We start from the raw sequence: 27,757 nt of genomic DNA, 5'->3' as shown, positions 1-27,757 counted from the left end.
GAAGACGAAATATTATTAAGATGTCAATTCTACCCAAATTGATATATAGATTTAATGCAATTCCAATAAAAATTCCACCAGCATTTTTTAAACAAATGGAAAACACAATTATCAAATTTATCTGGAAGGGTAAGAGGCCCCGAATAGCCAGAAACATCTTAAAAAGGAAAGGTGAAGTTGGAGGACTCTCACTTTCAGATTCTAAATCATATTACCTAGCTACAATGGTAAAAACAGTATGGTACTGGCACAAAAACAGACACATAGACCAATGGAACTGATGTTTCAGAAACAGACCTGCACATCTATGGCCAAGTCATTTTTAACAAGCCTGTCAAACCTACCCAGTTTGGAGAGAACAGTCTATTCAACAAATGGTGCTGGGAGAACTGGATATCCATAGCCAAAAGAAAGAAAGAAGATCCCTATCTCATACCTTCTACAAAAATTAACTCAAAATGGATTAAAGACCCAAATATACAAGCAAGTAATATAAAATTCCTAGAAGAAAATGTAGGGAAACATCTTCAGGACATGGTGGTCTCCAAAATGTTTTTATCAAATGCAATGCATGTACAACACTAATGAAAGAAGTGGCTGATGTGGGAAAAGTGGGGGTAGGAGGAATGGGGCCTATGAGAATCTCCTATATTGTTTAATGTAACATTTTGTGTGATCTATGTATCTTTTAATAATAAATAAAAAATATATTAAAGAAAAAAAAAAGATTCAGTTGTAGGTGGTGGATTCTTAAACTTTATACCAAAAGCACAAGCAATGAAAGAAAAGGAATAAAAGGGACCTCCTCAAACTTAAACACTGCTGTGTCAAAGGACTTCATTAAGAAGGTGAAAAGGCAGCCCACTCAATGGGAGAAAATATTTGGAAACTATATCTGATAAGGGATTGATTTCCATTCTATATAAAGAGATCATAAAACTCAACAATAAAAGAGCAAGCAATACAATTTAAAAACGGGCAAAAGATTTAAAAATAGACATTTCTCCAAAGAGAAAATACAAATGGCAAAAAAGCACATGAAAAAATGTTCCATCTCACTAGCTATTAGAGAAACACAAATCAAAACAACAATGAAATATCATTTAACACCACACAGAGTAGCCATTATTAAAAAATCAGACAATAAGTGCTGCGGAGGATGTGGAGAAATAGATAAACTCCTTCAATGCTGGTGGGACAGTAAAATGGTGCAGCCTCTGTGGAAGACAGTTTGGTGGTTCCTGAGGAAGCTAAATATAGAACTGCTGTATGATCCATCAGTTTCTCTACTAGGTATATACCCAAAGGAACTGGAAACTGTGACACAAATAGACATTTGCACTGATGTTCATAGTGGCATTATTCACAGTTGCCAAAAGATGGAAACAACCCAAGTGTCCATCAACCTATGAATGGATAAACAAAATGTGATATATACATATGACAGAAACTATGCTGCAGTAAGAAGAAATTAATTTGGGACACATGATAATATGGATGAATCTTGAAGACACTATACTACGCAAAGTAAGCCAGACACAAAAGGACAAATACTGCATTGTCTCACTGATATGAATGAAATATGGGAAGTAGATGTGGCTCAAGTGATTGGGATTCCTCCTACCACATGGGAGGTCCCAGGTTTGGTTCCCGGTGCCTCCTGGAGAAGGCGAGCTGGCGTGGTGGGCAGGTGCAGCAAGCTGACACAACAAGATGACACAATAAATGAGACTCAAACAGGAAAGACAATGAGAGATACAACAAACCCAGGAGCTGAGGTGGCTCAAGTGATTGAGTGCCTGTCTTCCACATGTGAGGTCCCAGGTTCGGTTCCTGATGCCTCCTACAGAGAAGATGAGCAGATACAGAGAGCACACAGCAAAGGGACACAGAGAGCAGAGAGGGAACGCAAACAAGGTGGGGGAGTGAATAAATAAATAAATAAAAAGAATTAAATACAAAGAATAAAGACATGGCAATAAAACATAGAGTATAGGTTATTAGGAGATAAGAGGAGGGCTGAGAAGAACTACTTATGCTTAATGTACATAGAAGTTTTAATTAGCTTAACTGCAAAATGGAAATGGACAGCATTGATGGTAATACAGTATAGTGAGTAGTAGCTGGTTTATAAATGGGATTGTGGCTAAAAAGGGTAGTCTGAGGAAGTAAATGTCAAATGAAAAGAAAGCTAAATAATAATCTAGGAACAGAATAACTTAGTGAACTCAAAAGTAGATGAGAATTACTGCTGAGGGTACAAATGCAAGAGTGTCCTGTGCACTAGAGCAGAGGTACATCACTATTGCAGTGTGGTAGGAATGTAGAGAAGCATGGGAAAACTACAGTTCGGTGTGACCTATAGACTATGGTTAACAGCAATACTATAATATGCTTCCATCAATGCCAAAGATGTACTGTGCTGATAATGGAGGTGTACAGAAAAAGTGTGCCAAATGTACGCTACGGACCATGGTTGGTGGGAATAGTGTGATGATATTATCTCATAATCTGTAACAAATGTTGCACCAAGGTGTGGAGTGTTGGTGAAGGGGTGTTGTATGGGAATTCTACACATGTGCAAGATTGTTTGGCAAGTTCAAAAGCTCTGTAATAAAAAAATATTTTAAAAAAATAAGGTGGGTTGGGGGAAAAATACACCAAATGTAAGATAGGGACTATAGTTAGTATAATATTTTGCTACTGCTCTTACATAGTCTGTAACACATGTTTCAGAACAATGCAAGATGTTGGTGGAGGGGTGATGTATGAGATGCCTGTTTGATGTTTGAGGTTATGCATGTTTTTTTTTCAGTTCATAATCTTTACTATATATTTGTTTATGCATATTCATGTATGAATGATATACTTCAATAAAAATACATTTAAAAACTTCACAGGTAAAGATCATAAATCAAAAAATTTGTGAGTAATAAAAATAAGAGTCCATGATGGATATGATTTTTGAACAATGATGAACAGATACCACAAAAAGATTAGAGTGGACTTACTGGTATTCTACTATAGAACTATTGTGACTAGTAATAGAAGAAAATATAGCATTGATATGGAGAAAGTGGCCACGGTAGTTACTGAGGGCAGGGAGAGGAAAGAAGAGATGTGACGTGGGGGCATTTTCGGGACTTGGAGTTGTCCTAAATGATATGGCAGGGATAGATGCTGGACATTATATATCCTGCTGTAATCCACTGAATGGAATGGGGGAGAGTGTAAACTATAATTTAAACTATTACCCATGTGGTGCAGTAGTGCTCCAACATGTATTCACCAAATGCAATGAATGTGCCACAAAGATGAAAGAGGTTGTTGATGTGGGAGGAATGGGGTGGTGGTAGGTGAGGAATATGGGAATCTCTTTTTATTTTTTAATGTAACATTTTTTGTGATTTATGTATCTTCAAAAAAATGCAATAAATACATAAATAAGTAAATAAATAAAACACATATGACAGAGAGAAAGAAGTTATTTGCAATGTATAAAACAAACAAGGAATTAATATGAAGAATATACAAAGAACATGTACAAACCAGTTTGACAAGAAAGCAATCCTAACAGAAAAATAGGCATAATATGAACAACTGGTAAGATATTTGCCAAAAAGTCAACAAGCGTATAAAGAAAGATTGAAAATAACTTGTGGTATAATTGAAACAAGATAATTTTATACCAAGTAGACTGTCAAAAATGAGTATTTGGATAATGCCAAGTATTTGTGGGAATGCAGAGAAACATACTCTGAGCTTAAAGTCCAGATTAATACAACCATTCTGAATAGCAATTTTGCACTATTTATTCAATTTAAGGATATACACACCCATCTAACAATTCTTCTCTTAGGATATATTCTAAATAAATCCTCACAAAGGCCCATAAGAAAACAAGTACAAGGATATTCATTGCAGTCTGAAGTAATAGGGCACTAAAGGCAACTTGGTATTTATCACTGGAACACCTCATCAGCAGAGAAAAACTATAATGTTTTATATAGCAGTTAGAAGATAGCACATGGAAGGATACTAACACAATGCTTAGTGAAAAATAAGAAACAATGAAATATAATAAAGAAATTAAGTAAAATAAGTTAAAAATATATTCACAAAACAATACACATTTGCAAGGGCAAATTAAACAAAAAACATTAGAATGATTTACTATGAATGAGGGAAGATGAACTTGAGGTATAAGGATGGAAAGGAGTAAAGAAATAAATAGCATAATAGAAGGGCCTTCCACAAACCAGTGATGATAATGTGCTATGAACTCAGAATTATACTTAACTCCCTGAAACTGAAATTCAAACAAAAGTACACAAACAAAAAAATTCAAACAGGTGCTGTATCTGCTTAAATTCAATGTGCATCAGAATCACCTGGAGGGATATCCTTAGAGTCAGCCGATTTGGGATAGGGCCCGATAATTTACATTTTTAACAAATTCCCCAGGTGATGCTGCTGCTGCTGGTCCAGGGACCAGACTTTGAAAACCACAGATCTAGAATAACACTGGTTATCATTAGCTGCCTGATAAACACTTTTGATTCAACTGTGAGACAGGAGCAAGGAAGAAACAAAAGAAGCAAGGGTAAGAAATTATATAATGGGAAAAAGGAAGTACAGTCTATCAAATGCCTTTTTATCTCTGAAACATATTATGCTATATTACAGCATAATGTCCCTGAAATGTCACACCCTATTAGAAGGCAGGTTAAAACTGATTTTATTTCTTTTATACAATTATAAAAATTGTAATATTTTGCTGTTAACATATATTTTAGATGATTTAATACAAGGAAAGAACATCAAATAAATATTACAATTTTACTCACTTTAGCTCCAACACTGCAACTGCCAGTGCTCCCAGTGCTACCGCTTGCAACTGCTGTAAATCTAGCTTCCAATAATTCTTGCCTTCTTGGATCCAGACTATGAAGCTCATCCATTGCACCTATTTAAAAAAATACATATATTTATATAAATGCATCTATTTTTTTAAAATGACATATTTATACACATGCACAAAAATATAGTATATAGTTAGCTAAGACGTCAATAAAATTTATGAATGAATGCTACAAACATGAAATTGAGTCTTGTGAGTACTGTAAGATTTATATCATAATGTCCATACTGGTTTAGCAGAATACCCTACTCCTCTAAAACAGTGTATTTCGAACTTTTTTGATCGTGACCCACAGTAAGAAATATATTTTCCATCCAGTTCAGTACACAGAAATATACATAAATATATTTAAAAGTTTTACAAATACTTTACTGCCTGCACACTAGTATTTTCTAGTCTATGCTAGGCTATTAAAAAACAAACAAGGGAAGCGGACTTGGCCCAGTGGTTGGGGCATCCATCTACCACAGGGGAGGTCCGCGGTTCAAACCCCGGGCCTCCTTGACCCATGTGCAGCTGGCCCATGCGTAGTGCTGATGCGTGCAAGGAGTGCCGTGCCACGCAGGGGTGTCTCCCGCGTAGGGGAGCCCCACGTGCAAGGAGTGTGCCCCGTAAGGTGAGCTGCCCAGCACGAAAGAAAGTGCAGTCTGCCCAGGAATGGTGCCGCACACACGGAGAGCTGACACACAAGATGACGCAACAGAAAGAAACACAGATTCCCGTGCCGCTGACAACAAAAGCAGACAAAGAAGAAGACGCAGCAAATAGACACAGAGAACAGACAACTCGGGGTGGGGGGGGGCGGGAGGGGAGAGAAATAAATAAATAAAATAAGTCTTTGAAAAAAAAAAATGCTGGTTGTGGTGAGCCAGTAAACGGATTCCATGAGCTACTGTCATTGTTTGAAAATTACTGCTCTCATAGTTTAATCTACCTAATTTTAAACTAATACAGAATTTTGGCATTAAGTGACATTACTATTAATTATTTTAGTTTGGATATCTTATCTGACTAACTATATTTTAAACTGGAATGGACTGTATTATTACTGTCCTACCTCTGAAGATTTTTTTGAGAAGCTGATAGTTTTCAGTTCCCACTGGGTAGATGGAACGCACACACACATATATCAGACAGATCACAGAGGTAGTAACACCTGTTTTTAAACAATTACGTTGAGTGTTTTTTTTTAAATTATCACCATTATGTAATTGCTACTACACAGACTGAAGCACCACATTGTCTTACTGTTCAATTAAATTCTTAATAATTCTTTTATCCATGTCTGCGAATACCCTATTGATAAAATACTATCAATGTACTACATGTGCTACCTATCAATGGTAGCACAACATTTTGAATATAATTATCAGCACTGAAATATATATATCTGAATGTGGTTAACAGATGAAATGTTATATTGTACAGATGGTAAAAAAAAGAAAAATTTTAATAAAAAATCTATGGAACAACACTACACAGACTGTGGCCCCTAAAGTAAACCACGGGCTACAGTTAACAGTACAATTATAAAAATGTGCTTTCATCAATCTTAAATGTTTCACACAAATGCAAGGTGTTAATAAGAGAGGTATATGGAAATCCTTTCTTTTAAGCATGATTGCTCTGTAAACCCACAGATTCTCTAATAAAGAAAAAAAAGTCTTTAAAAAACCTGTCACTGCAGTGAGGCTATAAGAGTCCAAAATCACGCGGAGAATATTTTGCAAACTACACTAACCCCCTTCTACACACTCTGCCAAAGCTTGAGACCTATAGATCTTATCTTTAAAAGATTCCTTTCTTAGCTTATCCTTCATCCTCATCTAGTTGTAGAACAGTTGGATTAAGTTGGATAGAGTCAATCTTTTCACATTCATCTGCACCCCCTACCAGAATATGTCTTCCTCTGGCCACTCCTTCTTTCAGCCCAAAGAATGTAACTCCCACGAAAAAGCTAAAGCCTTCAACTCTTGCATTTGACTCCATTTCTTCTTGATATTCAAGGATGCTCCATTTACTTGTATCCAATCTCTCTCAAATCATTTTCCCTTCAATAGCTAGCCTACTTTTGCCATCCTTTTAGGCCCTTTAAAAAACTCTAACTTGAATTTCATGTTCTTCATACTTTCATTTAATTTATTCTTTAAGCTGCTGAATTATAACTACATCCTCATCTGGTTTCTGTTTTAAGTATAGTCATGACAATGTACTTTCAAATCTCGCCAAAACTTTCATATTTTCTGATCAGAAACTTGGTAGAAATAAAAATAAATATCATCTATGGTCATACACTTTACTTGCTCAAGCATGCAAATTGTTATTTTTATAACATCCTGCCCAACCTCACCACCACTGCCTCCAAATCACTACATCCACAGCAGTAACTTCTATTTCCACCAGCTCACTAAAATATAACAATACCTAGACAAGTAACTTTTATCAGATATATACTCTCAGAGACTTCACAGTGGAAAGCAGAACAATGGCAGAGTAAATAACACTATTACATCTTAGAAAGATTTCACACTAATGACTGTACCTACCTTGTCATTTCTTTAGCATGAAAATTCTTTCTATTTTAGAAAGACAATACAGGACAGTAATAATTTAAAGCAGGGGTTCTGAAACCACAGTGCATAGGTTTAAATCCAGACTCACCAGCTGTGTCATTTTGGGCAAGTCATTTAACCTTTCTCTATGCCTGTTTCTGTGCCAATAAAATGGAGGCAAAAATAACAGTACTTACCCCAGAGGTTCACTGTGTTAAGAGAGCTTATATAGAAAGTGTGTGTAAAAGAGTGCTAGGGAAACAACAACAAAAGAATGCCAGGTAAACAGAAAGAACTGCATGTATTTGCTATTATTACTAGTCAAAACTCTTTACCTTCTCAAATCTAATCTTCATAACACCTTTGTCTAATAAAATAGCATGAAGAAAGAGATCAAGCTCTGAGAAGACTTATTAGCTATCATTAAATGGTAAGTAGCAGAATGGAGACTAAAACTAGACCAAGAGAAGTGGACGTGGCTCAACTGATAGAGCATCCACCTACCATATGGAGGGTCCAGGGTTCAATTCCCAGGGCCTCCTGACCAGTGTGGTAAGCTGGCCCACACACAGTGCTGTGCCATTCAGGGGCGCCCCGCATAGGGGTGCCCCATGCACAAGGTGTGCACCCTGTAAGAAGAGCTACCCCACGTGAAAAAAGCACAGCCTGCCCAGGAGTGGTGCTGAACGCATGGAGAGCTGACACAGCAGATGATGCAGCAAGATGACACAACAAAAAAGAGACACAGTTTCCCAGTGCTGCCTGATAATACAAGCAGACCCAGAAGTACACACAACAAATGGACACAGAGAGCAGACAACGGGGGGAAAGGGGAGAGAAATAAAAATAAAATAAATCTTAAAAAAAAAAAAAAACTAGACCAAGAATTATGGTATAATCCATTCCTATTTGTCCTACCATTCTTTCCAAATTCAATATATCTCAATCCAAACAAATATTTCATAGTCTTAATCTAAGGCTGCCTCCAAATAAGATACTCTCCTAAATTATATAAATGGAAGTACCTTCCAACAACAAAATAAATCAAAACCCTCAGTCCCAGATGGTCTCACTGATAAATTTTATTAAACATTTAAGGAAAAAACAATACCAATTCTAAGCAATCTTTTCTACAAAAATAAAATAGAATTAAACATCTCAACTTATTTTATGAGACCAGCATTACTCTTGATACTAAAACAGACCAAGAAATTATAATAAAATGAAATTACAGTGACCTATGGACTGTAGTTAGTAGTAATAATATTCTTTCATCTATGCAGAAGATGTACTGTGTTAATACTGAGGTAGTATGGAAAATGTGAGCCAAATGTACACTATGGATATGGTAATAATCAGATGATATTATTTTATCTGTAGTAAATGACACCACATTGTGGTATGTTGATGGAGGGATACTGTTTGGGAATTCTGCACATGTGCATGATTGTTTTATAAGTTTCCAACTTGTATCATAAAAAAACACATTTAAAAAATAATAATAGGGTGGGTTGGGGGAAAAACACACCAAATGTAAGACAAGAACTATGATTAGTAATAAGATTTTGACAGTGTTCTTTCATAGTTTGTAACAAACGTCTCATGACAATGCAAGGTGTTGGTGGAGGGTTGATATATGGGACTCTTGTATGATGTTATGCATGTATGCTTTGTAAGTTCACAACTTTTACTACACACTTGTTTATGAATGTTTATATATAAATGATACAAAGATAATAATCAGATTGGTTAGGTGAAAAATACTTTGTTTAGTAGTAATATTTTGACAATGCTCTTTAATCATTAGTTAAAAAGGTTTAAAAACAATGCAAGTTATTGGTGGTAGGGTGAGATGTTATATATGTTTGTTTGATGTTATATATGTTTGTTTTGTAGGTTTCACAACTATTACACACTTATTGTTTATGTATGTTTCTGTATGAGTGATATATTTCAATAAATATTTTTAAACAATGAAATTCTAGGCCAATATTTGGCTCATGAACAAACTCAAAAATTCTCAATAAAATATTAACGACTCAAATCCACAATATATAAAAAAGATAATAATACATCATGAACAAGTGTGTCTATCCAGAATGCAAAATTGCTTCAACATTCAAAAATCAATATAATTCACCATATTAAAATTAAGAAAAAAAAATACATGATAATCTCAACACATGCAAAAAAAATCTGACAAAATTCAACATCTATAATTTTAAAAAATTCTTAGTAAACTAGAAAATAAAAGGGAATTTTCTCAACCTAATAAAGGGCATCTATGAAAAAACTATAGGCAACATCATAAAACAGAGAGGTAACATAAACAGTAACAAAACAAAGACTAAATGTTTCCCCCTAAGATTGAAAACTAAGCAAGAATATCTTTTCTTACCACTCCTATTCAATATTATACTGGAAATTAGCGACTGTAAAAAGGCAAGAAAAAAATGAAAGGTATATATTTTAGAAAGGAAAAAATAAACTCTCATTATTCACAGACAACATGATTGTCTATATAGAAAATGCCACAGAATCTGCAAAGAAGCTCCTAAAACTAATTTAAATAAATAAAACCAATTAAGTGAATTTAGCAATAAGCTATGTGTTCAAAGCAAAACAATCATACTTTTATATACTAGCAATGAAGAACTGACAATTTAAAAAAATTTTTAATTGTCATGATAATACCAAAAAGGAAGAGGAGGAGGGTAAAAAACAGCAGGGGTACAAGAGAAAAAACAACATTTAGTTATAAATTTAACAAAGTATGTACAGAATCTGTATGCTGAAAATTACAAAACATTGATAAAAATTTAAAAATACCTAAATAAATGAAGATATATAATGTGTATGAATTGAAGACTTGGTATTGTTAATAAGTCAATTCTCCCTAAATTTATTTATTTGATGTAATACCAATCAAACTCTTGGCAGGGTTTTCTGCAGATATCAACAAACTATTTTTAAAAATTTAAGAAAATGCCAAAGCCAAGCTGAAAAAGAAAAGCACATCTCTTTTATAATTCTTTTAATAATTTCATTATTACCCTGATATCCAGATCTGCTATTAAGATAATATATTCAAGGGAAACAGATGTAACTCAACCAATTGGGCTCCCATCTACCATACAGGAGGTCCAAGGTTCTATGTCCAGGGCCTCCTGGTGAGAGCAAGTGGGCGCACTCAGTGAGCGGGGCCCAAGTGGAGTGCTGGCCTATGCAGGAATGTGGCCCCCTGCAGGAGAGCTGCCCTGCATGGGAAAGCCACCCCACACAGGAGTCCTGGCCAATGTAGAGAGCTGGTGCAGCAAGATGATGCAACAAAAGACACAGAGGAGAGAAAATAAGAAGATGCAGCAGAATAGGTGAGATGAGGTGGCGCAAGAGAGTAATAGCCTCCCTCCTACTCTGGAAGGTCCCAGGATCAGTTCCTGGAGCCACTACCAAGAATACAAGCAGACACAGAAGAATACACAACTAGTAGACACAGAGAGCAGACAAAAGGGGAATGGGGAGCAGGGGTGGGGGGGGAGGGAGAAATAAATAAAATATATCTTTAAAAAAAGAAAAAAGATATGGTATCTCTTTGATATGGTTATGAATTAAAAAAATAGATCATGGATTATGTTTGTAGTCTGATCTATACCTTGGCATGATTGAGTTATGATTAGGACTTTGATTGGGCCATGTTATTAAGGAGATGAGTTCCCCCCCCTTAGTGGGTGGGGATTCACAGATAAAAGTCATGGCAAAGAACAGAGTTGAGGGGTTTTGATGTTAGAATTTGATACTGAAGTCTTAAGCTGGAGCCCTGGAAAGTAAGCTCAAAGAGGAAACAGAAACAAGCCTTAGGAAGAGAAGAGAGAAATCCTGAGCCCAGGAAAAAGAAGCCTGAGGAAGGGAGGAACCCAGGAAGTCTGAACCCTCACAGACGTCAGCAGCCGTCTTGCTCCAACATGTGAAAATAGACTCTGGTGAGGAAGTAACTTATGCTTTATGGCCTGGTATCTGTAAGCTCCTACCCCAAATAAATACCCTTTATAAAAACCAACCAATTTCTGATATTTTGCATCAGCACACCTTTAGCTGACTAATACAGATACTATACTCAAGAAGAGCAAAAGGACACACATACAGATCAATGCGACAAAATAAAGTACAGAAACACATCTACACATAAATGGTCAAGTGATTTTTAACGAAAATGCAAAGGCAACTCTATCCATGAGGGGATAGAGTTAGAGTTAGAACACACAAGCAAAGGAAGGAGGAGTATTCTCCAGGAAAGCTTCAAAACAGAAATTTGGTAAAACGTGACTTTCTCCTAACTTCCCAGAAAGTCAACTGGTACACTTATCCCTAGCCTATACAAGAATCTTTTTCGGTTTGATAAAGTAACATGTACTTGTTGTAATAAACAACACAGAAATATAAAAGTGAAAAGGCCCTATACTCCTATCTCCCAAAATCCCTCTGCTCAAAAGTTACCATTTGAGATGTACCTAAAAAAAAATGACAGTGATGCTCCATAGTATTTCTTGCCCTATTCTCCTATCCCAATAATGTAGGGTGAGAAAAAGGCCACATATCAGTTTTTATTTCTTACAAGCCACTCTGCAGCAGGGAAGTAAACTGCATGCATTTTATTTAAGAAGTTCAAGTTAAGCACTATCTACATCCTAAGACAAGGGTAAAATATTCTAAAGGTTTATACACTGCTTTCAATGTAAGCATTATTTCATCAGCATCATCTCTATCGTACCCTCACACAAGTCCTAAAATGGATTTCTGTGGAGATTTATTTTAACAGTAGAGTTTTAGGATTAAGTGCATGGTCTCTGGTACCAGACAGCCTGCATTCAATACCAGCTATACCATTTACTGACAATGTGGCCTATAAAAGGTTACTTAACTTTCTCAGCAAAATTTTGGTAATACCAGAACCTATCTCATAAGGTTGCTGTGTAAATTAAATGAGACAATACATGTAAACCCTTGGCAGCTTCCTGGCACATATGAACTCCATAATTGCTGCTATTCTTAAGCCCAAGAAAAACAAGCAACATGCCTAAACAAATCACTGTCAAGTAAGTGGTGTGAAAAGAGAAAGCAATAAAATGATCATACTAGCAGACAATGCAGCATCCTGTTTATCTGCTTATTTTCTATGTGTTTAGCATAAACATTCGAATAAAGAAAAAACCAAAGGGTTTTATCCACAAGATTTCCAACAAACAGGCTACTCTGCTTAGGAGTCCTACATGTTCTAAATGCCTCATAGAAAAGTTTAACACGAATTATCCTGTGTTAAAGAACAATCTTTAACCATCATTCCCAACTCCAAACTGCTATGAGACTCCAGAGAATGCCAACGTTTAGGTTCCAGATGCATAATTTAGTACATAAACTCCACTAGTATCATAATTTTCCTCCAAAAAACACATTTCCAGTGGCCAAATCATCAAAGACCAGAATTTTTAAATTGCAGTAATAATTTCTATTACTGGCAACCTTAACAGAAATGCCAACCTATAACTTTGATAAATATATAATACAGGTTAAGTCAATCAATTTGAACCAAGGATGAAAAATTGATTTTAACAGATTGAACCACATGAAATTACAGACATTCAATCATTTTTTAATCTATAAACTAGGTTCCTATGGTTCTACCTAATATTCAATGACCAGAAGACCTATGGTATAATCAGTCTTCTAGTGCTCTCACAAATTATTATAACTGCCATTTTTGGACCATGTTCTGTGATTCAAAGAAATTATGGGTCATTCCCATGTATCTCTTATTTGCATATTAGGCTAAAAGCTATCAAAACAAAGTGGTAGATGCAACGTCTACTTATATACCAATTTGACCCTTAAATTGACATTACAGTCTTCTAGCAAACCTATGAAATCGCTTAAAAATTCTGATCTTAACAAGGTGTGGTAGTTTGAGGATCATGTCCTTACAACTAATCCGTTCCTGTGGGTGTGACCCTTTCCTAGGTAGGACCTTTTAATTTAAAGGTCACTTCATATAAGAGTGATTTTAATAAGATTACTTCTGGAAAGTATAACCCAGGGTAGGTCTTAATCCTCTTACAGGAGTCCTTTATAAATGGAATGAAAACAGAAAACAGACACAGGAGCTCAAAGAGGAACCCAGAAAAGCTGAAAAATAAGGCCACAGATGGAGAAGTCAGACACTCAAAGAGCCAAGGAGAAGGTAGAAACTAGCAGACAGCTACCACATGCCTTCCCATGTGACAGAGAATTCCAGGACTGCCCACAGCTGGTCTTTGGGGACCGAGTGCCACCTGATGCACTGATATGGACATTTTTCTCAGCCTCGAACTGTAAGCTTACAAGCCAATAAAATCCCACTGTAAAAGCCAACCAATTTCCAATACATTGCTTTCAGCAGCTTTAGCAAACTAAAACACAAGGTTTCTATCAACTATAGTAATTTTTTGGCTTAACATTTCTGCCTCAATATCAATTTATTTTCCTTATTTAAAAAAAGATGTATATTTATAAAATAAAGAGTGAAGAAAAAGAAACAATTTCACATCTTTCTCTATTTAACCTTAGCCATGAACCCAAAAGTATCAAGAGCAAAGAAAATGAACAAAGTGAAGAAAATTTGAGCCCCCCCAATTCTGTTTGCTCTTTTCTTTACATGTAGTCAAATATCCAGAAACTCATTAAGTTGCCCCACCCCCAAAAGGAAAACCTTTTATTCCTGAAAAATATTTTCCCAAAGTAGACCAACTTAATCATGTTAACTCTGAAAACAACAGTAGTAGTTCTTTGCCATAAAAAACAAGCTTCACTGAGTTGGCATTATGATTATACTAAAAGCCATTTATTACATACTTTGGATAGATCATACGGTATACAAATATATCTAAATAAAACTGCTTAATAAGCAAATAATTGTACAAGAATAGCCAGAAACAGAAGCTATATACAGGAAGGGAAACAGAGAGAGACTGATAAGTAGGGAATTTTCTTGTTGTTTTTATTATTATTGAAATAATAAAAATGCTCTAATAATGATAGAAGCATACAACTTTGTGATTTTACCAAATACTACTGATTGTACACTTTGAATGAACTGTATGTTTTATTAAAATGTATCAATAAAAGTGATTTGTTAAAAAAACAAGTTTCAGATAAATTTGATTTGTATATTCATATAAGTTCATTGCTTGTTAATATTACCACCATAAAAATATAATGCAGTATACATGTTTAAATGAAATTTAAATTGCTCTATAAATGTTTTCTAGAATCAAAAGCCTAAAAGGTTCATTTAAACCTGTGTGTTAAAACTGATAATTGTTGAAGATACGTGACATATACCTATGGTTTCACTGCATATTCATTCTACTTTTAACAAGTTTTTTAAATTATATTTTCCTACGTTCTTATAAGGGAATTTGTGTTTTAAGGGCATTTGCAAATTTCATAATCAGGAAAGCTGTCTGGCAGCCATCACAGTACTGTTGAAACTGTACACTAATTACTATTTTATATCTTGTTTTTCTGATTTAAACAAAAAATTTTCCACATTGTTTTCATGAACATTATTATCATGGCCACCTAACATTCCACTAAATGGGTGTACAGTAGTATATTTAATCTTTCACCTACCATTGGTGATTCAAGTGGTCTCTAATTTCTTGCTATTATAAACATTTCTACAATGTTTCTGGCTAGAGTAATTTAATATAAAAACTCTGTCTTAATCTTAGAAACTTCCTGGTTTTTTAAATTTGCATGCCTCATACACTGTAGTTACAGTTCAATTTACTGGTTAGGTTATTAAAACAAAAGATATGTATGTCTTTATGGATGTTACTGTACTGTAAGATTTTTACCTAGTTATAGTGCCACCTACAACTCACATATGAACTAGTGTAATGGAAACATAACCATTCTAGTGGTTATGTTTTTATATTTTTAAAATATTTTTATAAAATGTATGGCTGTTTAAAGAAGGGATGGCGTTCCAGGTTATTTTACTTGCATATATTTGATTACCAACAGTTTTCAACATGTTTATTATTTTTTTTCTATTTGTGACTTATTTGTTTTATAAAATTACTCACTTAAAATTTATTAATTTTGAATTGCTTGGTCATAAAATTGTTTAAATAAGTGTTAATTAGTAATGGTCACATCTTTCACATCATGGACTATTACTATTGCTTTTTACAGTTAAAGCTTCTTTTTACTATAAATCTAATCACTACACAGAGTTCTTCTGTTAAGATCACCTGCAATTGTTTGAACTGGTTAATTTGCTTCTCTAGAATAAGGAGCCAAAAGGGAAGAAAAATGGAATTTTAAAGACAGAGTAAATTATTTTGGCTTGTCCCCAAAATTGAAAGGCTTGAAATAGATTTTTCAGATCAGTATATCAGCAGCCTCCTAGCTAGGATCAATATATAGTAGTTATCTACTCTCTACTTGCTAAAACCAAGACAAATAAATTGAATTTTTTAAGTTTCTTAAGTTTAACAAATGTTCTTACCGTAATTTTGTTAACAAGTTAGTGACCAAAAATAGGTGCCATAACAACTTAGAAAACCGTCTAAAACTTCTTGATGCTAGCAAGCATTTTTATCTTTGAAAGCTAATATGATAAATTACAACCTCAACCACCTCCCCAAAGAACTTACTTTTAGCAAAGCAAATAACTATTACTGAGGGCACCTTTTATAAATTCATATAGAGTAAAATTACTTGTAGCCCAGTTATATCAGAACACAGTGCTGTGTAAGTAACTAGAGTAAATTTCACATTTATTAAGAATGTCCGAAGAGCCTAATAGAACGAAAGTTCATCCTAAGATTTGGGCTTAACCCAGATACTGCAGGCATTAAAAAGCAAAGCTTGTGCCTGTATGTATGTGTCTTGATGGTGGAATTCAAATAAAAAGCCACTAAAAGACTATGGTTATGGTATTTTAAAAAATACTTTCACTGAAACAACATTTTTATTTATTAACATTTAGTTTTATTTTTATTCTGTACCTAATTCCTTGCTTTGAAATTAGGTATAGAACATGGGTTGGCAAACATTTTTGAAAAGGCTCATTAGTATATATTTTAGGTTTTGCCTCTGTCACAGCTGCCCTCTCTCATGGTAGTACAAATGCAGCCATGGACAATATACAAATGAATGGGCATAGTGGTTTTCCAATAAAACCTCATTCATGGACACATTCATGGAATTTCATATAATTTGTACTTATTTCCCCCCCAGCTATTTAAAAATATAAAAACCATTCTCTCTTTGTGAACAGTACAAAAAACAGGTGGTGGATCAAACCCAGCCTGTGGGCAATAGTTCACCTCTGGAATAGTTCTTCCAGAGTAACTCTTTGAGGGTGTTGAAACCTTCCAGTTATCCAGTTATACAAGTAGCTTTTACAAGTTTTAGGTTAAAGAGTAGATGTTTCCCTGTCTTTTAATAAATGGAGAGAAGTCAGACATCAGAATTGTTAGCTCTGTACATTAGTTCAAAAATTTAGCTGACCATACTTTTTATAATACTGTTTCTTCTCTTTCAATGTCCCCTCAAAAACAAAAAAGTAAATTAACAAAATTTACTCTCTGCTTATAAAGTCAGCAATCTGATAATGGAGAAAACAAATGGAAGGTCTCATTTGCCACAAGTCAGTCTAATAGAGAAGCTACATGTTCTGTAATTGTTTTTAAAGTATGAACAAGTCCATGAACAGCAACCAGGGAAGATAAAGTACATATCTGAAATAATGTGCTATTTATACACTAATATGGCCTAATATGAATAAACCAGTTAAGGAAGTATTGGAGAAGGGCTGGGTACAGGGAAAATGGGAGAGGTGTGGGTTTGGTTTAGAATTGTTTCTACTGGTCCTGGAGATTAACAGTAGTAAGTACAGGGCGAATGTTGCTGAATAGCCCATATTTTGTGTGATTTGTCCTGGAAGGTGGAAAGTTCCATGGGAATTCTCCAATTTGGAATTTTTTCTAATAACATTGTGGCAGTAGCTGTAGTAGACAAATCACTATTAAAGCATATTTAGCAGTGACACAGACATACATCTGCACACTGATGTTCAGAGCAACATTATTCACAACTGCTACAAGATGGAAACAACCAAGGTGTCCATCAATTCACAAATGGATAAACTGTAGTATATACACATGATGGAATATTATGAAGCTGTAAGAAGAAATGAAGTCATGAAACATGACAACATGGATGACCTTGGAGGACATTACGTTGAGTGAAGCAAGCTAGGCACAAAAGGGCCTGTATAACTTCACTATTATGCACTAAATATTAATATAATAAGCAAACTCATGGAGTTAATGGCTAGAATATAAGTCACCAGAGAAAAGAATGAAAAGCTGAGATTTAATCTGTGCAGAATTGGTAAAAAGTGGTTTGGAAATGTTTGCAAATGAATAGAAATGGTGAAAGCACATCATAGGATTTGTAATTAGTAGTGCTATTAATAACGAATTGAGGCAGGCTAGTTTAGGGAATGAGAAGGCAGAAAACCATGGCCATGGAACCCTCCTGGAGCCTCCCCTGAGGGAACTCCCCCTCCCCGCCCCACCACCAAAAGGCAGCTGGAAGAACCTCGCGAGAATTCCCCATTTGCAACAGGATTTCGTCCAGGATCAAGAAAAAGTCCCAGATATTCTCAAAGGGCCTTACCATTGGTAACCTCCCACCCCCCCACACACCCTCACCAGGGAATTGATGGGTGGGGCAAACAATCAAAACAGCAAACAGCTGGGACTCCTCCCTCGAACATTAACAAGGGAGGGGTAATTAATGGTTTAAAAAGCAACTGCAGCAACTCTGGCTCTCTTTCTGCCTGCACCAGCCTGCAAGTGTAACTGGGACCCATAATCTGCTCTTTTCTCCCATTTCTATTCTCTTCTCTCAATTCCTTCATAAACTACTGGCCTAACTGAACCCATATGTTCTTAAATTAATTTATGTAACATAGCCAAGGAGCTAGAAGGATCCGGTAACAATATAGGTATGATAGTGATTTGTTTTTTGTTATTGTTTTAAGTGATGAAAATATTCTTATATTGATTGAAGTGATGAATGCACAATTTGATGATTATACCAAATGCCACTGATAGTACACTTTAGATAACTGTATTGTTTATGAACAACAATAAAAAATAATAGGGTGGGTTGGGGGGAAAATAAACCAAATGTAAGATACAGACTATAGTTAGTATTAATACTTTAACAATGCTCTTTCATAATTTGTTACAAATGTTTCACAGCAATGCAAGGTGTCTATGGTGGGTATAGCTCACCATAACATACATGATGTCATATGTTTGTTTTATAAGTTTTTAACTTTTACTATACACTTATTGTTTATGTATGTTCATGTGCGAATAAGACACTTCAATAAATTGTTTTTAAAATGAAAAAAAACAAACAAACCGTATTTATAGCCTTGGGATGGGAAAAACTGAATAAAATCCAATTGCCAAATTTCAGAAGATCCAGCAGGTAAAGGAAAATGTCCTTGAGAGCTATGAAAAGGTTTTCCTGGATTATGCTTGGGACAAATTAAACAGTTATAGAATACTTTCCATATTCTGCTTTTAAAGTTGTTCATAATTTTGGGATAGTCTGGAAACAAAAAGGTTTTTTTAACCTTCATTGAAACAAAAAAAAGCAGGGGGGGGGGGGAGCGGAATGCTAGTTGCTTTTATAAGCCTGCAATTAAATCATGGCTTTCAACCAGTCCCCCTACTCACCTCCAAAAAGTTGTTTAAGAAATTATTCATAATGTATCTCACTGGTATACTGATAAAAAGGTAAAATGAAGCAAGCAATACTTCTAAAAGCCATCCCTTAATGTAGTTATGACCTCTGAGCTATGAATACTAATTGTAATTAATACAAACATACAATTTATTCTACTTAGATATGGTCTATTTAAGTTATACAGGTTTACTGATAAAATAAGCCTGGACTGTGCCGCCTGGCCATCAAGCACCACGGAGAGCCGACTGAGCAAGGGGACGCAACAAAAAGGCAGACAAGTAAAAACACAGAAGAGCAGACAACAAAAATGTAAAGTTTTATTTAACAAAATTGAGTTATTATTTTGACAAACTTTATATTTTAAGAATAATTATGCTTTGTAGGATGTTTGAGGGCTGATTCAAGATCTTTTTGGTAATTTAAGGTATGGAGGTATGTAAAGTATGCAGGATGTGCTTTGTTAAGGAACAGTCTAGTTTTGTCCTAAAATAAAATGGTTTTCACAGAATGAGAAGCAAGAATGTGTAAGACAAAGCCTGGGTGGATACAGAAAGTTGTGGAGGGTTTGTAGAAATAAATTTTACTTGTGGTGGTGGATGTTGAATAGGATTGGATAAGCTTATTTTATAATATTTTTAAAGAGCTTTCATACCAAACTGTGTATTCATGCAAAACTGGAGTTTGGTTTTCTGTTAAAATAATGAATTTTTCTTGGATTATTATAGTCAAACAGACTTTCAAATCAAAAAAGATTATAAGAAACAAAGAAAGATAGTATATATTGGCAAAAGGTTCAATTAAGAAAAAATATAAAGACTATAAACATATATATGTTTATAATATATATATATGAAGCAACCAAATGACAGAATTGAAGGACAAAACAGATAGTTCTAGAAGAGTTGGGGGAAGTAGATTTGGTTCTTCTGATAGAGCATTCGCCTACCACATGGGAGGTCCAGGGTTCAAACCCAGGGCCTCCTGACCTGTGTGGTGAGCTAGCCCACGCGCAGTGCTGATGTATGCAAGGTGTGCCGTGCCACACAGGTGCCATGTAGGGGATCCCCACGTGCAAGGAGTGCACCCCATAAGGAGAGCCATCCCGCACAAAAAAAGCGCAGCTTGCCCAGGAGTGGTGCCACACTCACGGAGAGCTGACTCAGCAAGATGACGCAATAAAAAAGAGACACAGATTTCCGGTGCCGCTGACAAGAATAGAACGGTTGGACACTTCAGTACACCACTTTCAATAACTGACAGACCATACAAATAGAAGATCAATAAGGAAACAGAAACTTGAACACTATTAACCAATTAGACCAAGGGGACATCTATAGACCACACCCAACAAGTGCAGAGAACATACTTCTCTCAAATGTACATGGACTGTTTCCAGGATAGACTTTGTTGGACTACAAATGAAATCTTAATAAACTTAAAAATATTGAAAACTGAAAAGTTTAGAAACATGTGGACATTAACACTATCAAACCACCAATGGGTCAAAGAAGAAATCACAAGGGAAATTGGGAAAAATCCTTAACAAAATATTGGCACACTGAACACAACAGTATAATAAAAAGGTTATACACTGTGACCAAGTGGGTTTTATTCCAAGAATGCAAGGACATTTCAATATAAGAAAATCAGTGTAAATACTACATTACTAGAATGAAAGGAAAAAGCCACATGATCATCTCAATTAATGCTGAAAAGGCATCTGACAAAATCCAGCACCCCTGCTTGATAAAAATAGTAATAGAAAAGAACTGTCTCGACATTGATAATTGGAATTTATGAAAAACCCACAGTGGACATAAAAATGATGAAAGACTTCATGGCATGACAATGGGTATTGATGAAAAACCCACATCTACCATGAAAGACTAAAAGCTTTCCTCCTAAAGTCAAGAACAAGGCAAGGATGCCCACTTTCACCAGTTATTCTATAATTTACTGGAAGTTCTAGTCAGGGCAATCAGGCATAAGAAAAAAACCATAAGGCATCCAATATGGAAAGGAAGATGTAAAGTTATCCCTCCTCAAAGATGACATGATCCTATATACAGACAACCCCAAGAATACACAAGCTACTAGAATTATTAAATTCAGCAAAACTGCATGGTACAAGATAAATATGCAGAAATCACTTGGGTTTCTTTTATATCAGTAATGAACAATCTGCAAAAGAAACATCTACAGTATGTTTACAGTAACATCTACAAGAATAAAATACTTATGTAGAAACTTAACCAAGAATGTGAAAGACTGGTACAATGAAAACTAAAACATTGCTGAAAGAAATTAAAGACCTAAATAAATGATAACACATCCTATGTACATGGACTGGGAGACTCAATATTATTAAGATGCTAACATTGTCTAAAGTGTTCTACAAATTTAACACAAACCCCTGTCAAAATTTGAGCATTTTTTTCTTTGTTTTTGTTTTTTTGCAGAAATGAAAAGCTGATCCTCAAATTCATATGGAATTGCAAAGGGCCCTCAATAGCCAAAACAATCTTTAAAAAGAAGTACAAAATTGGAGAGCTCACACTTCTTAATTTCAAAACTTACTAAAAAGTTACAGTAATAAAACAGTGTGATATTGGCATTAAGGATAGACTATGGAATAGAATTGAGTCAGTAGAAAAATCTAGACATCTAGGGCCAGGTGATTTCTAACAAGGGTCCCAAGTCCATTCAATGGGGATAGAAGACTCTTAAATGTTTCTATGACAACTAGAAATCTACATGTGAAAGAATAAAGGTGGATACTTATCTTTCACAACATATAAAAAACTCAAAATGGATCACCAACCTAATGTAAAGCTAATACTATGAAACTCTTACAAGAAAACATAAGGAAATATTTTCAGAACCTTGTAAGGGTAGGTAAAGGATCTTTAGATTACACATCAGAAGCACCAGCAATAAAAGAAAAAATAAATACAATGTACTATATCAAAATTTAAAATGTTTGTGAAAGGGACATTTTTAAGAAAGTGAAAACGACATACATAATGGGAGAAAATATCTGGAAATGATATATCTGAGGAGGATTTATTAAACATGATATATAAGAAACTCCTATAACTCAACACAAAAAGACAAACCACCCAATTAAAAATCGGGCGCACGGCGGACAGCGGGTGGTGTCAAGGGCGGACGCATCGGGCCAAGGATTTGAACAGACATTTCTTCAGCAAAGATATTCAAATGGCCAATAAATATATAAAAGCATTCTCAACATCATTAGCCATTAGAGGAATGAAAATCAAAACTACAATGTGATACCACTTCTTATCCACTAGGTTGGCTATACTTTAAAAGGTGAAAATAAGTGTTAGCAAGGATTAGGAGAAATAGGAACCCTCGCATACATTGCTGGTAGGAATATAAAATTGTGTGGCCACTACAGAAAATATTTTTGCAGTTTCTTAGAAAGTTAATATAGCAGTTTGATATAGTTCTGAATTCTAAAAATAGATATTGGATTATGTTTGTAATCTGGTCTGTACCTGGGCATGATTGAGTTATGATTGGGGCTTTGATTGGGTCATGTCATTAGGGCATTGAGTCCCTGTCCCTTGGTGGGTGGGGACTCAAAGATAAAAGGCATGGCAAAGTACATAGTTGAGGGTTCTTAATGTTGGAGTTTGATGCTGAAGTCTTAAGTTGTAGCCCCAGGAAGTAAGCACACAGCAAGCCCTAGGAAGGGAAGAACCCAGGAAGCCTGAATCCTCCCAGTCATCGGCAGCCATCTTGCTCCAACACGTGAAAATAGACTGGTGATGTTTATAGCCTGGTATCCCAAATAAATCCCAAATAAATACCCTTTAAAAATAAATACCCTTTATAAAGACCAACCAATTTCTGGTATTTTGCATCAGCACCTCTTTGGCTGACTAATACAGTTAAACACAGAATTACCATATGGGCCCAGCAATTACACTACTAGGTATATCCCCAAAAGAAGAGAAAGGATTTAGATATCTGTACACCAGTGCTCATCGCAGCATTACTAACAATAACCAAAAGGTGGAAGTGTCCTTCAACAGATGAATGGATAAACAAAAAGTACTGGTATTAGCTACAACATGGATGAACCTCAAAGTCTTCATGTAGAGTGAAATAAGCCAGACACAAAAGGACAAATATTGTATGACTTCTCTTACATGTAATACTTAATATAAAAACATTCATATACACAAAAGCAGAAGAGAGGTTTCAGGGAAAGGGGAATTTGTCGCTAAATAAGTGTGAGTTATGGTTTGGGATGGTGAAAATAGTCTGGAAATAGACAGTGGTGAAAGTTATAGAGTATTATCAATGCACTTAATGCCAAAGAATTGTCCACTTAAAATGGTAAAAATGATCTTTATGCTACATATTGTAACACAACTAAAAATTGCAAAATGTTTTTCAATGAAGTATTCTATACCAAATTGAACTATCAATCAAGACAGTTCCAGACACAAAGGTCTCAAAATTTTGCTTCCTATTTTACTTCTCAAAAAATTTTATTTTAAAATACGGTATATACATACAATGGAATATTATTCACTCATAAAAAGAAAAAAGTTTCTGATAGGTGCTACAAAATGAACAAATCTTTGAAAACATTATGCTGAGTGAAATAATTGAAACACAAAAGAACTGTGTATGATTTCACTTGAAATCACATTTATTTCACCATGAAATAATTAAAACATGCAAATTCACAGAGACAGGAAGTTAGATAAGGAAATTATCTAATAGGGGACAGAGAAGAGAGGAATGGGGAGTACTGTTTAATTAGAATAGAGTTTCTATTTGGGGGGATGAAAAAGTTATGGTAATGGATGGTGGTGACAGTAGCACAAGATTGTGAATGTAATTAATGCCAGTGAAAGGTACATTCACAAATGGTTGAAATGGTAAATTTTATGTTATATACATGTTTTCACAATAAATAAAAACAAAGAACAAAGGGATATGGACCCAGAAGAGGGGAAAAAGGCAATATTATACCACATTTCTTCATTCTTCTCTTAACTGATCTACAAAGCAACTATACATACAACATGTATATAATATACTATTGCGCTTACAACGTATAGAAATGTAACAACAGCCCAAAGAAGGCAGGTAGGAACAAACTGTACCAGATAGTAACTCTAATCTACAGGAAGAAATGAAGAGAATAAAAAATTATCAATAAAGGGGAGTATGTGTAGTTCAGTTGCTGAGCGCCTGATTTGCATGTACAAGGATCTGGGTTCAATCCCAAGTACCCCTTAAAAAAAACAAAAACCAAAAAACAATAAGAAGGTTAATATAAGAAGCTGTATAAATATATACATATTTTCCTTTCCTGTTTCTTTAAAATACATAAATTAATAATTATAACCATGTATTTTTGGGTATTTAACTTACAGGATCATGTATAAGAGGAAAAGAAGATTCAAGCCATATAGGAAGTTTTTATATATAACTGGAATTAAGTTAGTGTAAGTATTAAGTTGATCCTGATAAATTAATGCAAATGCTAGAGCAATCAAATAAGAAAACAAATCAAATTTTGTACCTGTAGATATTCATTAAAGGAATCAAAATGTTTAGAAAATATTAACACAACAGAAAGCAGTAAAAGGAGGAATAGAGGGACAAAAAGATAGAAAAAAAGCACAAAGCAGCACAGGTAAATCTAGCCATGTACATAACATGAAATGTGAATGATTTATACAATCTAATCATGAGGCAAAGACTGCAGAAACATTAAAAAAAAAATCCCATGATGTGGACCATTGACCATGAGGCGCAGCGGTGCTCAGAGATGTATTCACCAAATGCAATGAATGTCTCATGATGATGGAGGAGACTGTTGTTATGGGGGGAGGAGTGGGGCGAGGGGGTTGGGGGGGATATGGGGACCTCATATTTTTTGAATGTAATATTAAAAAAATAAAGAAAAATAAAATTAAATTAAAAATCCCACTAAATATTGTCTATAGGAGATGCACTTTTAATTCAAAGATACTTTATACAAACTGGTCAAAAACAAATGGCTGGAAATAAATGAATGCAATTAACCACTGCAGAAGAGGCAGAGTGGTTATAGTAATATGGAACAAAATACTTTAAAATAAAAAATGTTATTAGATGTAAATAGGAACATTTTATAACTATTAAAGGGTCAATTCATGAGGAAGATATAACAATTATTCACCTTACATGACACAAATACTGACAGAACTGAAGGAGGGAACAGACAATTCAACAATAGTTGGAGACTTTATTACTTTCAATATTTGTTGGGGAAGCCGCTATCACACAACCTTGCCTACCCCTCTCAAGGCCTGCCCTAATCATTAGAGCCCTGGGCCCAGCACATTCCCTTACCTGAAGGCTGGACACTGAGATCATGCTTTGCCCAAGTCTTTCTTTACAGGGTGATCTTCTCCTATTCTGGTATACAGTAAATTTCTTCGTGGTGCTTAAGCATTACACAGCACCTGGTCAACCTCACTAGTGTAGCTATCTTGGCAGGGAGGCAATGGGATCTTCCCTACATGCTACAAGAGGCATATATGGAGTCCATGACCCTGGGCCACCTATCAGGAGGGATCCGCTGGCCATGGGAAGCTATGTCCATTACCAAAGCGGATCTTGCTGTGTCTTTTTCTTTTTTTAAAGATTTATTTGTATTTATTCCCCATTTCCCTCGTTGTCTGCTCTCTGTGTCCATTTGCTGTGTGTTCTTCTGTGTCTACTAAAGGAAAACACTCATATCCTATAACCCAGCAAATATACTGTTATGTACTCAATTGATATTAATAGTACAAACCAAAAGACAGGCATAAAAGTGTTCTTAACAGTGTTATTAGTAATAGTCAACAAGTGGAAACAATGCAAATATTAATCAGGAATAAAACATAAATAAACTGTGGCATATTCATACAAAGTAATATTAAGCAGCAATGAAGATGAACTACAGCTGCAGGAATTAACATGGATGAATCTCATAAACACATAAAACAAAAGTAGCTAGACCTAAAATATATAAAATTCAAAAATAGGCAAAACAGTGGTTACTTTGGGAAGAAGTGAGAGGGTAATGACTGGCAGAAGGCAGGAAAAGGGCTTTTGAAGTGCTGGCAATGTACTATTTCTTACCTGAGTGGTAATTAAACGCAGGTTGTAGTTCATAATAATTCACAGAGCATTACATTTATTTTTGTGCAATTTCTTTATTGTTACGTTTCAATATAAAAGGAAAAATAAAATACAAAATAATGGATGGTGCTAATGGTAGTGCAATGTTATGATTGTAATTAACAGCACTGAAGTATATATTTGAAATGTGGTTAAAGGTGGAAATTTTAAGTTATATATGTTACTAGAATAAATTTTAAAAAAACATTTTATGGTATCTGCTTGAGTAACTTAGCAAACTAAAACACATTTGTTTAAGCTTTTCTACTAAATAGAACAAAATTTTAATATTCATATTGTACTAAAATGTCTTGGTTTAAGACAATGGACACTATCATAAGTCTATACTTTTTTTTTAAGAAACACCTATAATTTTTTTTTTTTTAAGATTTTTTATTTATTTCTCTCCCCTTCCTGGTCCCCTCTCCCCCAGTTTTCTGCTGTGTCCATTCGCTGTGTGTTCTGTGTCCACTTGTATTCTTGTCGGCGGCACCTGGAATCTGTGTCTCTTTTTCGTGCATCATCTTGCTGTGTCAGCTCTCCAAGTGTGTGGCACCACTCCTGGGTAGGCTGCATTTTTCACACAGGGTGCACTCCTTACCTGTGGGGCTCCCCTACACAGGGGACACCTCTGCATGGCACAGCACTCCTTGCACGCATCAGCACAGTACATGGACCAGCTCACCACACAGGTCAGGAGGCCCTGGGTTTGAACCCTGGACCTCCCCTGTGGTAGGTGGACACTCTATCAGTTGAGCCAAATTTGCTTCCCTATACATTTCTTAATAATAGTTGATATTTAATATTTATTTATTCTGGGGCAAATACTGAATGATGGTTTAATCTTTAAACACACCATCTTATATTTTTTCAAAATAAACCCAAAACTCCACAATTCAGTATGTGTTAACTATTACTATTTTGTGTAGATATAAATATACTTTAGAATTTAATTTCTTTTTATTCTAAACTTAAATTTTTAAAAAATTCTGTTTAAAGGGAGGTACTGTTACCTATGCCTATTTTAAAGCTGATAAAACAAACTAGGGCTCTAAAAGGCTAAGTAACTTGTCCAGGGTCACACAGCATAGAGTGATGAGAAAGGATCCAAACTCAGGTCTATCTACCTTTAATCCACGTTCTTAACTCCTATGTTACACTGTTAAATATGTAGTGACCAGAGCACTCTTCCTGGTACCAACAAAAACACACAAAAAGCACAATGCAGGCACACCTTTACAACTTGCAATAAAATGCTTTAAAGAAGGGATTCTTA

General features: G+C 35.1%; 1 protein-coding gene across 1 annotated transcript in view; it reads right to left on the bottom strand.

The window, feature by feature from the left end:
• Positions 1–27,757, bottom strand: part of TLK1 (tousled like kinase 1) — a 141,849-nt gene that overhangs the window by 101,333 nt on the left and 12,759 nt on the right. The window contains exon 2 of the mRNA XM_058300657.1: positions 4,848–4,966. Coding sequence (XP_058156640.1) covers positions 4,848–4,966 — 119 coding nt within the window. The remainder of the gene's footprint in view (positions 1–4,847; positions 4,967–27,757) is intronic.

This window comes from Dasypus novemcinctus, chromosome 7 (assembly GCF_030445035.2).
Source record: "Dasypus novemcinctus isolate mDasNov1 chromosome 7, mDasNov1.1.hap2, whole genome shotgun sequence".
Lineage (NCBI taxonomy): Eukaryota > Metazoa > Chordata > Mammalia > Cingulata > Dasypodidae > Dasypus > Dasypus novemcinctus.
This window is presented reverse-complemented; position numbering and strand designations above follow the sequence as displayed.